At 38.1% G+C, this 15,385-nt stretch overlaps 1 protein-coding gene across 1 annotated transcript; it reads right to left on the bottom strand.

Moving 5' to 3' along the window:
* Positions 1–329: 329 nt before the first annotated feature.
* si:ch211-214p13.3 (nectin-4) lies at positions 330–15,064 on the bottom strand. The gene is made up of 8 exons (XM_061053468.1): positions 14,916–15,064; positions 11,457–11,795; positions 10,410–10,712; positions 8,284–8,377; positions 4,332–4,486; positions 1,974–2,070; positions 1,737–1,848; positions 330–1,556 (listed from the first exon to the last, which is right to left on the bottom strand). The coding sequence occupies exons 1-8, from the start codon at positions 15,037–15,039 to the stop codon at positions 1,545–1,547; spliced, it is 1,236 nt and encodes a 411-aa protein (XP_060909451.1). The 5' UTR covers positions 15,040–15,064; the 3' UTR covers positions 330–1,544.
* Between the last annotated feature and the right edge of the window lie 321 nt (positions 15,065–15,385).

Raw genomic sequence — 15,385 nt, 5'->3', positions numbered from 1 at the left:
GCATCAGTCGAACTCCACGCTTCCTCATATGTTGTCTTGGTCGAGGGCTGCTACATATATATAGATATATATGTATAGATATATATGTATAGATATATTTTTTTTTTTTACATAATTCTCCACTGCTCACTCAATTAATCTACTATATGTAACAAAGAAAATAATCTTTACTTAAAGCTAAGTGGTTAGCTAGGTTTAACTTTCCAAAAAGAATAACAATGAAATGCACAGCAGAACAAAGTAAGATAAATAAGGCTTAGTGCATGAAGGGAAACATCATCAAAAAACATTTTACTGATGACTAGTAGTACAGACTATAAAAATACAGATAAGCAAGGCTTTACAGGACTTTAGTAAAAAAAAACACACTGCAGCTATCAGTCTAAAAGAACACTCTACTGTTTAGCACCATGTTACTAAAAAAACATTCTTCACTTAAATATATAAATCAAGTATATCCTCTGAAAATAACTCTGTGAGTCATGACTGTCTACAGTGGGTGTAACACCCGAGTCCCACTGTCTGTGATGTTTTCAGAGTTTTCAGAGTCCTATACCATAACATGTAACATCAAATTCTGGTTGACCTTCCTAAGCAATTGCATACATTGATGATAACATAACATAACATAACATAATGAATAACTGCATTTTGTTATCACAGTTACAATCTTAAATAGCCATGGAAAGATAAAAAACATCTCACACAAATCTGTTCCCATTTTAGCCACCAGGGGATAGTAGTCAAATTGAACACAAAATGAAAGCTCCTCTTAGCAGCTTTGTAACTGAAGTGCTAATGACCTGTAAACAACATCATTTAGCTGCTTGAATTTGTATTTCAGTTGTTTAACTCTATGAAAAGTCACAGCAGCAGACTGATAGCCTGACTACAAAATGCTGGGTAAGGCTTGTTAGTGCTTCAACTTTTCCTGTAAGGATCACCTCGTTTATAGGCACTACTTAGATTGGCAAAAAGACACAAAAACAAAACCTGTTCTGTTCTGTGTGCATGTACACATGCTTCATACTCATTTGCTGTGACCAGCAGTTTATACTGTTGGTGGGAAAACAGAGTACCTGATGGCAGTTAAGGCAGGCTGACGGTTAAAGCCACAGTCCTCCATGTTTAAAAACTGCTTTGCATTTCTGGTGACAGTTAAACGGTTTCCTTTCTTTTTTCCAATTTTGCCTTGTTAGTTCTACATCAACATTGTAGCTGACTTTCATATTTTGGTGACTCTTCAGAAAAGCTCTTAACCTTCAGGTTTATTTTTGACATTATTTTTTTTGATAATGCTACTAGCTGTTAAGTTGTAATATTTGACAACAATAACTTTAAATACTATAATAAGTAAGTAAGTAAATAATAATAAATGTATCTGAATTGAGAAATTGGGTATTTTTAAAACCCAATGACATCAACAAAATGTAAAGCACCAGGAATGCTGCCTATTTTCACTAGCCGGCTGCGTCAGGAATGAAAAGTGTTGGAAGTCTGCAAATCACCTGCAGTCCAGCTGTGATCCTCTTTTGTTGCTGATTTCAAAGTGGTCCCTGAGGAAGAGAAGGCAAAAACATTTCATTAAAACTTGATTTATTTCCACTCAGTCTGCAAATAGTATTTTTTTTTTTTTTATATAAATCTTGGAATAACTTGAAAAAGAAAACCCATTGGGAGTTCTTAGGTTGTTAAGTCACTACGTTGGAATACATACCATGTAACAAATATCTTACCTCTGTTTCCCCTCCCTCTTCTTCTACTCTGTCATGGCCGTCAGGTGAGCTGGAAGTCGTTGGAACCTTTTGCATCTTGCCTCGTGTGCCGCCTTCTTCCCGTAGTATAAATCTACAAGGTAATAAAAAAAAAAACTAAAAGTTAGTAGTCACAGTATGTAACCGTATAAGCTTTTATATTTAATAGTAAAATTGAATAGTTCACTGTAGTGTTTGAGATACTTTCATATGTTGTACCTTGCAATTTCCATACGTTTATAAAAGCAACAGAAGACAGCAGCAACAACGAGGACGAGCAGAAGAACAAAGAGGGTCCAACTGGCAGCGCTGGATCCTGTAGAGAGACAGGACAGAGGAGAACATGAAGAAGTAACAGGAAGTACAGATTTGCACGACCAGTTTGTTTAATCCAATGCAGCCCAATACTGAATGGACTGTTACTGCACCCTTAGGTGACCTGTGAGGTCCATTCATTTATGTAAAAGAGCTGTTCATCTCCTTACACTGGTTCCCAGTTACTGCTCGCATCAAATTTAAAACTCTGCTGCTCGCTTACAAAACAGCGACAAACAAACGTCTCCTCCTTACTTTAACTCTCTGATCCAGGTCTACACCCCCCCCCCCCCCCCCCCACTACGCTCTGCCAATGAAAGGCGTCTGATCCAACCTTCACAACAGGGTCCTAAGACGCTGACTAGACTCTTCTCCTCTGTCGCCCCCCGGTGGTGGAATGAACTTCCAAACTCCATGTGATCTGCAGAGTCCCTGTGCACCTTTAAGAAAAAGCTAAAGACCCAGCTCTTTCATGAATACCTACTAACTTAATGATGATGGTCTCCATATTATTGATGATGATGATGGTAATGACGATGGTTTCTGTTTGATAACGACGACTTATAAGTTGGTTTCTATACTGATTAGAGCTCTCAAGAACTGCCCTCAATGTTGTGCTTTGCCTCTGGTCACTTCCTGTCAGCACCTGTGTGTCCAATCAGACTCAAAGCTGATCGTTTGCTCTTACTGACATTGTTCCCTTTTTTCTAGATCCTTGCTTGTGTTGTTCTTACTCTCTGATGTACGTCGCTTTGGATAAAAGCGTCTGCTAAGTGAATTGTAGAATGTATCTGTTTATTAGATACATATCTGGAATTTCTAGATTTGCTAGCTCTGGCTTCTCATTTTGTTTATCGTCTTTGTTTTTTCTTTACAAGACTCAGTAGGCTGTAAAACTGAATTGCCCTTCTGGGATTAATAAAGTTGTTTGAATCTGAATTAGTACAACTGGCCTGCAGTGAATCACACTTTGAAGCTTATTAAACGTCTCAGCTCCTTTTCCTTCAGCAGTAAGATCAGATCCAGACAGATCAGGTAACACTGGGAGCTTCAGGCGGAAAAACAAACAAACTACACAGCTCAGTTAAGTTAACAATTTGCTGACAGCTGCCATCCAGCCAGGCATTTAATCAGCTGCTAATGGTTAACGATTAAATAGAATTCTGTGAATAACATACTAAACATAACAAGTTATCTTTATTGTGGCTAAGGATGTCAGCGTTTTTATCACTCTGATACTTTAACAAAGTATTTTTAAATGATAACGATCCCTGTTGGTTTCAGGTTCGACAGTATCTTCAGTACAGATGCCCTAAAAGACAACAGATCTACAGTAACAGTTATATTTTGAATCACACAGCTGCTGCAAAACTGAGAGAGAACAGCTGTGGTCGACAGACCATAATAGGTCAATTGTTTTGCAAACATGAGCTGGTGTTCACTGTCGGTGTTTAAAGCATTTTCGGGTTAAAAAAATAATGCAATGCAACTAAAACCCTGCTAAATGTTTTTTATCCTCTCTTTTCTGGCCAGTCCTGAAACTAAAAAAATAAAAATGACTATGACGAGGATATACAATATTTCAAAAGACTGGTCCTGCTTTAGGTTTTAAGTAGCTGCAGTTTTAGAGTCTGAGAACTTGAAACTTTTGTGGTTTGTTTCTGAAAGTGCAGAGAGGGAGGCTCAGAGAGGGAGGCTAAAGCAACTTTAAAGGCATTCCTGTGCCATGTGGGTAGCCTGAGCTGGTCCTGGACCGTCTTCTTACAGTTGGACACAGCTGAAATATCTACACACATCAATCAAACTTTATTTATATAGCACCTTTCAGACAAATTAAATTGCAGTTCAAAGTGCTTTACAAGAGTGCAGAAAAGGTATTGACAAAAAAGTAGTTTATAAAATAATTGAGAGAATGCACACCCATAAGAATTAAAAAAATATACATAAAAGCAAGATATTAAAATTAATACATAGGAGAGGAATATTTAAAATTGTAGTAGGATAAAAAAAAGACAAAACAATAATGTTAAGATTTGAATTAATATAAAGCACTATATAAAAGCCAGACTGAATAAATGAGTTTTAAGACTGCGTTTAAAAATCTCAATATTCTCAGCATGGAGGAGTCTCAGAGGAATCCTAATCAAGTATATCCAACATTTCAACTCTCACCATGTCCTTAAGGATTCCATGGGAACAACGTGCTATAATAAACTCATTTGGCTGCTTAAATAACTGGAGGCGAGTCAAAAGGGATCTCACCTGAGGTGAAATGCACACGGAGGTAAGCACGTTTACTCCCGTAAAGGTTCGACGCCTCGCACTGGTAGAGGCCGTTCAGCTCGGAGGTGATGCTCAGAAACTGCAGCGTTGAACCGTCAACTCGGACCCCGGACTGAGGCCACGACTGCTCAGATCTGAAAGTTAGAACAATGCTGAGCTTAACAAAGACTTCCAGCCCCAAAAACAAAAAAGGGTCACCATCTGTCGAAAGTTTTACAAAGACATGAAATCAAATACAAATTCTGTAATCCTTTCTAAAAATATAGAAAGATAGAATCTTTATTATCATTGTATACAAGGACACAACTAAACTTTGTTAGCAGAAATCCTATACAGCAGTGTTTACAAAAACAAAAATATATTTGTGGTTATATGAAGACAAATATGTTTGTGAAAAGTGGCCAGAGTGGCCAATTGCAGTTCAGTGAATGAATAATAATAATAATAATAATAAATAAATAGACAGTTGTGGTGACTGAAAGAATATATACAGTTATTATTGTGCAGTGACTGATTAGTTAAACAAATATATATATATAGAGATATAGTGCAGATAAGTGAAGTTATAGTGCAGTGAAAGAGTATATAGAGTTGTTATTGTGCAGTGACTGAGTAAAGAAATAAACAATTATAAAGCAGTGAATTACAAAGTTATTGCACAAGTAATATTGAACAGTTAGCAGCGGTTAGTTAATTATTGCACATTGTATTCCCGTCTTGTTGGGTGGGGGGGTTTCTTAGTCTGTCTCACCTGATAACCAAAGATATCGTCTGTTTAATCTGAACAATATCCCAAAGTTGTTGTTTTCAGTTTAGTTTAGTTTACTCTGATCCTGTATTTTATAAACCCCTCTAGTTCAGCCCTGCTCAGAACAGGTTGTTTCTGTGTCTGTACCTTTAAATATGTAAATGAGCGGTGTTTTTCCACCCGTCCCTCTAGAAGAGCTTGGGCCTTCTTAATTTATAATTTATCCTTTATTAATCCCGCGAGGGGAAATTCAGTTTTTACACTCTGTTTAATGAACATGCTACACACACATGCACAAACAGGATCCTGTGGACATGCATTAATAGAGAGGTCTCACAGCGAGTGCTCCAGAGCAGTTTTGGGGTTCGGTGCCTTGCTCAAGGGCACCTCGGTAGTGGTCAGGAAGCCCAAGTCCCTACAGACTGAGCTACTGCCGCCCGATTCTTGCACCATGCCCAACTACTTAGGCTGAGAAGGCGGACTGTGGGAGTGTCACCCACCCATTTGGAAGAGTTATTTCCTTCTGTGATGTCACAAAGGGAAAATCTCCAAACGGCCTGTTTGAGCACACGTTTTCTGAAAGTGGAGCAGGCAGAAGAAAGAGAAGATGGACTAATTTGGGTGAGTGTATTTTGCACAGTATGTGCCTTTTAGACTGAGCTTTAGATACCAATAAATTCACATTTCTTTCTGCATCATTATGACTATAACACTTCTTTAAATTACAAGGAACTTTTCCTTTGACATTTCTTAAATTAGACATTTTATTTAATTATTATTGGAGCAATCACTTTTCACTATTACTATTGACAGTTCCCTCAACAAACCATACATCAAACAATCCCATCATCATGTCCTCAGTTATATATAGAAACACCTTGCTCCTCTGCTGTCAGTGGGCTTTAACAGTCTTGGTCTGTTTTTTACACTGAAATAAACAGCATGAATAGACTTTGACACAGTTTAAGGGATCATTGGAGCGTTCTTAATGTTCAACAGTAAAGGCGTGGTTGCAGTCGTTGCTTCGCATCATATTTAACGTGTGCATCTTTTTTTGTTTGCAACATCTGCACTGTGTCATTAAAACCTTATGAAGGAGGACCAATGACCTTTGGTTGCTAGGAGACATGGTGCCTGGTTACAGTTGGCTGGGAGCTCACCACTATGCAAACTCAACAAACGCTTTACATGCTCCAGTAGATGCATTTGATCCCTTCCATACGGACACTGATGAGACTTTTCATTAAGAGCAAACAATGGCTGTTACTGATGAAGAACCTTCTGAATCATGAAAGTGTCATATGAACTTGATGATAGCTCCCTTAACCCTCAGGCATCAGATTAATTCACGACCCTCTTAAGTCACTAAGGACAAAAATGTCCACTTCCAAAAAACTGCTATAAAAATAGAACAGATTGATATTTTTTTCTGCATAAATCTCTTAAAGAGGTCATATTATGTCCTTTTTGGGGTTCGTATATATTTAATCTATGTTCCTACTTTTGTATGTTCACAATAGATAAAGTTCTAAAAAAAGTGTCTGTTTTCATGTACTGCTCCTCCTTGCTCCCTCTACGCTCTGAGTCCGTCAGCTACGCTCTGCTGTGCCCCCACTGTTAGACCCCACGTGGGCCAAGTCTGCTCTGATTGGTCTGCAGATCCGCTCTGTCGTTATTGGTCAGTTGCTCAGCACGCTTCTCGGAAATTTCAACATGAGCGCCGCACTGACAAATTTTTATCGAGGGGGGCTAGAACCAAGCGTTACATGCGGCTAATGCTACAGCTAACAGGAGGACGTAGGAGATGTGCCTAAACATGCACAGGACATGAAAACACACTAAAGAGCATATAAAACCAGAAAAAGAAGAATATGGGACCTTTAAACAACTTCAGACCTGCAAAATCAACTGATTGGTTCCAGGCTAATTCATTTTATGGAATTATATGAATTCTTAAGTTTGACAGGATCCATAAAGTTACCTAGTGTCATGTTTTGTTTTTTACTCATTTATTTAGTATTTTTGTCTGTTCCTGTTTTATTTTGTACTTACCCTTGCCTCTGTCTTTCAGATCCTGCTCCTCATGTTTTCCTGCCCTGATTGTCTGTGTGTATACATCCCCGTGTTTCCCCCCTCATGTTGCCAGTTTGTAGTGTGTTCCTGTGTGTCACCTTGTTCCAAGATTTTTCCTTGTAGACTTATAGTGATTTTTGACCGTGCCTGTCTTACCGTTTTGCCTTTTGCCTGCTCCCTTTGGATTTGTTTGCCTTGAAGATTTGCCTTCCTGTGTACTGACCTGGACTGTAATTAAACTCTGCCTGTTCCTGAACTCAGCCACGTGTGAGTCTGCTTTTGAGTCCCTGTCTCTATCTGGTTCTGATAAAGTTCTATCTTATTTTTCTCTACAGTTCTCTGTGTTGTTACAGTGTTGGTTAAGTAGACACTTAGTTTGCTGCCTCTAATTCTCAGTGTTGATTATCAATTAATACGTTTTCTTTTTTCTTCAAATTTACTTTCAACTCCATTAAAACACATTTTTGGTCTTTGTTGGAGCTACTTAATTGTTGTTAGAATTAGTTTTGGTATTTAGTTTATTAATATTTGGGTGTTGTTGTTTATTTAATTATTCTACACGTTAATAGATTTTGGGTAATATTTTCTTTTTGCTAGTTGTTTGTTTAGTAAATTTAGTTTTGCATTAGCATTTTTGTTAGGTATTTGGGTAACACTGTGGGCACTAGAGGTTATTTAAGTAAGAGGCAGGTAAAGGACCAGCATGCACCTGGGTGGGCCTATGAGAGGCAGCAGGAGACATGATTATCTTTGTTCTTTTGTTTGTTTTCTTTTGAACCAAATAAACTGCAGATCTCTTGCATGGACATTGGATTTCTTTTACCTGCGTACATCACATTCCCATGGTGCATCAGTGGTCATTTGATTATGTTTGATATTAGTTTATTTAGATTTTTTTTGTTTTTTGGACAAATAGCCACTACAGTCTTATTTATGCTCCACAAAGAAACAATACAAACCACTCCAATTGATTTGGGTACTGAGCACGAGTGATTCACTGTTAAACAAATTCTGTAAGCGTCTGAAATGCTTCCAAGGTTAAAAAACAGAAATAATAATGTTATTTTAAAAATGTTTTGCTCTGGAATCTGATTATTTAAACGTCTGTACCTTGTCCAAGTAAAGCTTGCAGCTGGATAGGCCTCTGTGAGACATTCAAAGGAGTGTGCCGGCCTTTCAGTGATCTTCACTTCCAGAGGAGGAGCTGCGACAAACAGGAAGACAGAATGAGGTGTGTTATTATTCTCTCTAAAAAGTCAATTATATATACACATTTAAACTCAGAATGGCCTCCATAATTAAAACTTGTGAGAGCAGGACACCACACTCTTTATCAGCAGTAAGTAAAAAAAATGCTGTTGTTCAGATAGAGGCTGTTGTTTGTCAGGACTATGAGAACTTAAGGTCCAACATTCCCACTGGAATGTTAAATAAAGCCTGAAAACAGATAAATGAAAGTGTAACCAGAACCTGCAGATAATGCTGTGACTTTTTGTTATTAGTTAGGTGGAGCATTTCAGTATGTGTCACATGAGGGCTTCTGGGGGAATTCCATCAGAAACAAGAGACGTAACTGTTCCTGCATGATATGACAGATTTCATCAAAATAAATTAAAAATAAATTTCATCGTACTTGATTTCTAAACATTTCTGGAGAGAAGCCCACTGTGAAAATAAATCCCCTCAATCTGGCCAATGGATTAAGAAACAGGCCTGATGATACGTTCACATGATATGAGACTGGCTGTCTGTGACTTATATGCTTTGGTTATGAAATGATGTCTTAGGTCAGCTGATTCAGGCTCCCGTGATGCAGTTAATAGCCAAAAGCAACAACAAGTGGGTAAGTGGGTGACCCTCCTAATGTATCTGCAACCTTTATTACTGTTTCCAAAGACCAGGAGAGGACTCCCATGATTTAATATAAACTCAATACATATGAGTTTAATTTAGTAAAATCAATCTTTATTTGTATAGCACCAAGACACTTTAAAAAGAGCGGCTAAAAGACCCAAAATGATCAGGATACAACTCCCAAAAAACGTATTTGTTTATGTTTATGTGTTCCTCAAATGTGCCCTGATGTCATCGTTTCCCAGTTAAGAGCAAGTTAAAGCAAATCAACTTTTATTATTTCAGCTGATTGATGTGAGTATGTGGAAAAACATATACACCGTTATCAGAGGCGTGTCTGAGTGAAAATATGGGATGGCCTGCCTGCACATTTCACAGACTTGTTGAAGTTCGCTTACAGACAATGTATTGTAAAAAGTGAAGGTGCACAATTTAAACAAAGGAAGTGCATGTTAGTTGTGTAAAATAACTCAAATCAAAATCCTGAGCAAAAAAAGTAAAAAAAAACAAAAAAGGGTCCCATTCATGAAAGGAAGAAGAAAAGTGCTGCAATTGAATTATTTTCATATCATTGAAATTTAGCAGGGGCAGAGAGAGATTTAGTGAATGATATGAAATATATCCACATCAAAGATTCTCTTTTGTGAAAAAAAATAAAATCAACCCTGCAGTTGTGCAAAACCAAAGAAACAACTTTATGGAAAAAAAAGAAAAAATAGCGTCTTGCTCAACCGCAGGGAATAAAAGGCAGGGGTCCAATGTTGAAGCAACATGATCTGCTGCTGCAATACTAAAAGATTGTGCTACTGTACAGCTGGCTGGCTTTAGAGCTAACTAGCCCAATCATGCTTCTGATACACTGCCTTTCTGGCATGGCCATGCACTTTTACTTGATTGTGATGAATGTGCTTTTTTCAAGGCCCATTAGAGAAACAACAATGAACAGAGGGAGAGGGAATAGTGGCAGAGTAAATGTCACAATCCCACTGGAAAATGAAATCCACAACTTTTAAAATAATCCTAAAGAAGCAGGAATATTAACATGGCATGTTCCCTTTTTTTTTTAGTAAAAATCTCTCTTTATAGAATAAAAAAGACCAGCTCAATAAAAGACCATCCTGCAAAATTTAAAGAAGTGAATCTTATGAGCATCACATGTCAGGCTATTTGAAAAACAAAAACAAAAAGTTAGCTAAGCCATTGGTCAGTGGTGAAGGCTTGTCTTATACAACGATGAGAACCAAAAAAAGAAGAGGATGATGAGGAGGAATAAAACATGACCAGTGTCCATTCACTCACAGAAGCTTCAAAAATGGTCTGAAAAACACAGTTCATTAACCACAGATAAAACAACTGATGTAGGACAGTGTTTGTATACCCACAGTGGATATGTATGGTGGAGGTCAGGGTTTCTTCTCTCTCTAGAGCAGGACTGGTGATGACACACTGGACTGAACGATCGTCGAGTTCTCTGGTAGGCGCTCCAAACAGCCAGCTGACTGTGGTAGTCGTACCATTAGCATGAAGGTTGGAGTTGGTTGACGGCCTCACTTTCTCTCCCAGAGTACCAGTGAGCCACCTCACCTCTGCAGGAGGTTTGGAACCAGCAGCCGTGCAGGTAATAAGAGGCACCTCGTCGTTACCCAAAGCAGGATGAGCATCCTTCAGGCTTGTGACCGGAGGCACTAAGAGAGCGACAGTCAACAACAAAGTTAAAACACAGACTCTTAAAGGGATACTTCACCCATTTACATTAATCTTTGTATCATTAGAAACCTGGTAGTATTTTTGAATGGTCGTGCATCCCGCCCTCATTTTCCCCTGAGATGTGAAATCTTTGTATTTCTGAGTCTGAAAAGGAGCTTCCAGTGACGCAAAATGACAATTTTTGAGGTGAGGACGAGGAGCCGGGGCCGGCTCGAGCTGGGGCGGACTGGTAGTGTCGGTGCTCTCACTGTTTGTCTATGGACACAGACATAGAGTCTGTTTTCTGACAGGAATTTACAAGATCAATTCTGGAAGAAATCTCTGAATCAGTTGAGGAAACGGTCTTATGAAGTAAATATGTCTGTAAATGTTTTTATTACTATATTTCTCCTGCTATATTGTATATTTTGGAGAAACTGTAACAATAGAATTTCCCTCTGGGATTAATAAAGTATTTCTGATTCTGAACTAGAGGACCTTAGTGGGAGTGGCCTGTGGTGCTGTGCATTCTGGGATTTGGTGTCTTTCATCCACATAAGCCAAAAAGACACTTTCTGTCTTTTCTCGGCCAAGAAGGCACCAACTTCAAAATGTATTTCACATTTCTACATATATGACCCGATGTCAATACAGATTCATGTTTCATGGTGAAGTATCCCTTTAAGATGTTCATAACTCACACATACAAACACAACATGAGTAGCATTTTGAATGTATCATACCATGAACTTTAAGAGGTATCGCTGTCTCGTGGATCCCGCTGGGGAACAAAGTGAACATACATGTGTAGGTGCCTTCATCCATCAGTGTGACATTCGATAACAGGAGAGTACCATTTTTGTCTGTAAAACTCCCAATATACTCAAACCGATAATCATGGCCATTGATATAGTTCGGTCCGCCGGACGAGATTGTATAGAAATTGTCCGTCCGAGGTTTTCCTCTGGTCAATCTCTGCCATGAAATCTGTGTGAGGGTCTCTGTGGTATCAATGAGTTTACAGGGGAGGACAGCTGCTCCTCCCTGCACCGTTGTCGTTCTTCCTCCAATGACCTCCAGAGCTGTAAAGATGCACAAGATAACGTTCACTGGAAAGCTACAAATTCTAAAATGCCAAAACATGCATTTACTGTGTGTCCATATGAGGAAAAGTAGCGTACAAGGTGCGAGGTCCAGTGACAAATAAGAATTGGTCAATGACAAATTCAAATATCTTTTAAAACAAGCATGCATCAGGTTTGTTAAAATGTAACATTTGTATCATGTAATTTGAAATGATATTTGCCATTTTTTTACAAAAGATAAGACTGAATGAACCTGAAAATGTCAATATTGACATTTATTGAATATTGAATATACATATAAAGTAATTACTTAAAGGCTTTTATGTGATTTTTTGATCCAGCAGATGTCGCCCTTGAGCACCAGCATGAAACCAAAACAACTCGCGCTGCATTGTTGTGTTAGCATGCTAATGCTAGCGATCTTTATTATGCTCGTATCTTCACACTGCATGTAAATTTACCTGAAATGAGCGTGATCTAGAAACACAGTTAAGCAGTGAGTACAGTATGTTATTCTTCTTTTCTCTAGTCCCTCAATTAAACAACTTTTATACGTGAGGGGAGGAGTCAGCCGGCCGTCCCGGCGATGTAAACAAACTGAAGATAGGACTCTGAAAACTCTGAAAACATCACAGACAGTGGGACTCGGGTGTTGTCACCCATTGTAGACAGTCATGACTCACAGAGTTATTTTCAGAGGATATACTTGATTTCTACATTTAAGTGTGAAAAATCACATATAAGGACTTTAATTTGAAAATATCACATGACAATAGATTTTATTGGGATCATCCCTCAATTTAAATTTGATGCGCTTTTGCAATACAGAGCAGGACACAAAGCTGAAAACACCTCTGTTTTCTAAATAACTTTTGACAAATGATGTAAAAATAGTTTTAAAAAAAACATGCGATAGAGGACTATATTTATTCCACATGAATTTACCTGTATATTATTATATTATATGAGAAATACCGGTTACACCAGTTGACGTAAAGCCGTTACACCAACTGACCATGCTGCTTCTACAGTCAAAAGCCAGGCCATTGTTTCTTGAAGAAATTGACACTAAAAATCAAGAATGACGGTCAACAAGGTCATCTGACCTGTTATTAATAAAAATTCTATTGTGATTTCAGTCAAGAAGAAAAAGCATCTGACAAATCATCAGAGAGAACTCATGTCTTTAGTTAAGGAAAAAATGATACAGGTCCGATAGCTGGGCTATGGGTACCTGTCCATACTGATCCCGATCCAATACCAGTGTTAAATTATTAATGAGGATGAGAATGGGAATCAGTTGGAGCATCAGGTTCTCCCATCTTTGTAAAACAACTTTAAATAAATACAAACTTTAATTGGTATCGCCCTCTGCCCCACAATCTGTGTACCACTTGCAATAGCATCACTCAGCATCTGATCAGTGAGAACTCATCGAGCTGCAGAACGAATTCAGAAAAAAAAAACCATCACTGTGAAGTAACTGCTCTCCCTCTTCCCTCTACCTTTCTGTCTTCCTTTCAACATGATCTCTGCAGATATTGCTTGAAATTGTAGAAGTTATTGACCTAACAAGCGTGAAATACTGTCCAAACTGTTGAGCCTGTTGTTTGCCTTGTCCATGCCATGTTGCCTAGCAAAATGCACGGCCTGCGACTGATGACAGTAATGTAGCACACATGCATGTTTGCCATAAACACAGAATAGCATAGAAATTAAGTGAATAGATCGGTCTTGTGGATCATCCTCATAGATCGGACAATACTCACTGATACCCGATCTAGCTATTTGAGTCAGGGTGGGACTGATATCCAATACAAGGATCGGATCAGTGCATCCCTAATGAAATCATGTCTTCAGTAAAAAAAAACAAAAAACATCTGACTAAAATCTTCAGGGTTGATTAATTTCTTCGGTATTTGGAATAAATACAAGATACTTGTGACCTAATAAGGATAAGCTTTGATAAACATGGATGCACACCAACTTCCTCTCTCTCAAACTATGCAAAATCGGACATAATAATCATCCCTAAATCCCTCACCAATTCCATTCACAACTTCTCCTTCACAATAGACAACTCCACTCTCTCCCCCTCCCCTCATATCCGCAATCTTGGAGTCATCTTTGACAGCCAGCTCTCCTTTGATCACCACGTCACCCAGCTCACAAGAACCTTCTTTCACCTCAAAAACATAGCCCCCTACTCTCATTTTCTGCTGCTGAAACCCTAATCCATGCATTCATCACATCCAGACTCGACTATTGCAATAGCATCCTTTTCGGCCCTCCTACTTTCAAATCACTGATCAAAACTCACCTCTTCAAACAAGCTTTTAACGTATGATTGTGATGTATTTCCTGTTTTCTGTTGTTTACCTTTATTGTTGTTGTCTTTATGATTTGTGAGTAATGTTTCAATGTCTGTTAGTCTGTCCTTACTGTGCTGTTTTTTCTGTTTTTAACTATTGTAAAGTGTCTTTGAGTTAGTTTTTTTTGAGGCTACAAAGTTTTTACAGTTACACCGTATTGACATGTTTGCATAGGCCTACATACCCCAAATATTCTGTCAAAATTAAGTAAATACCGAAATGTTAGACTAGGCCCTTGCAACAACAAAAAAAAAGAAAGAATGAATGCAAGTCATTTGTACATTTATTTTTAAATGTTAAGCCTTTTAAATCAAACTTAACCTTATGGACATACAAAAAAAATGACCGTCACGTCCCTGCCCCACAAACCTTTTGGTTGGCCTATAGTTTATTTAGGTCTGCATTTTCAATCCCCCCCAAGATAGATACCCGCCTTTAAATTGTAGCGCTGCCCATCAATATTACAGATAAAAACATTTTGAGGGTTAATATGAAGGAAATATTTGTGTCGTAATGTATAAAGTGCTGTCTGAAAGGGTGAAGGATGTTAACGTATAATAGAAATGTCTGCCAAGATTTATTTTTAAAGAAAATATTTTAGTCAACTCTTTCGAGGCTGTTAATACTTTTGAATTGTTCTGTATACATTTCTGTTATTTTTCTAATGTTTTAACCTTAAATAGCCTAGAACACGGTAACACTGTGACATGGAGGCTATTTTTTCAAAGGGACTGAGCCAACATACCGTTTGTAACTGTGGTAACCATCAACGTTAACACCAGTAAAAGCATAGTGGTGCTCCTGAAACCCAAACACAGGCCTATCCATAGTTTACGTCGAGATGATTCAAATAATATCCATCCATCCATGTGCGCAGCTTCTTTACACCAGCGTCTTTCGTCTGCTCCGCGAGACAATACAAGTGGAGCACGCGACAAAAAGGGATTTTGCTGCTTCCAGGGGGGATAGGAAAAATCCAGGTTCCATGAATTATTTCACGTAGTCCCTCTTGTGGTCAGGTGTGCAACAGCAATTATCTTTTCTTTTTTTTCTCCTTGAAAGCCAAGTTTCCATTGCTCCATAATGTCTGCTGACTTGGTGTTTCATCATGAAATACAACTTTTTGCTCCAATATAATTAATTATTAATAATAAAATAATAATAATTTATAAAAGCATTTCATTTTTAAAACTTAATAAATATTTGGGTTTCAAA

This window comes from Labrus mixtus, chromosome 13 (genome assembly GCF_963584025.1).
Source record: "Labrus mixtus chromosome 13, fLabMix1.1, whole genome shotgun sequence".
NCBI classification, from domain to species: domain Eukaryota; kingdom Metazoa; phylum Chordata; class Actinopteri; order Labriformes; family Labridae; genus Labrus; species Labrus mixtus.
Note: the sequence above shows the minus strand (reverse complement) of the source record. Positions and strands in the feature narration are given on the sequence as shown.

Bases quoted from the DNA above. Each gene is read 5' to 3' on its own strand.
- si:ch211-214p13.3 (XM_061053468.1), bottom strand. From the start codon at position 15,039: ATGGATGGATGGATATTATTTGAATCATCTCGACGTAAACTATGGATA. The intron at 11,796-14,915 runs GTATGTTGGCTC...GCATCTTTACAG, and splicing joins GGTTACCACAGTTACAAACG to CTCTGGAGGTCATTGGAGGA. The intron at 2,071-4,331 runs GTGAGATCCCTT...GTCTCTCTACAG, and splicing joins CCGTGTGCATTTCACCTCAG to GATCCAGCGCTGCCAGTTGG.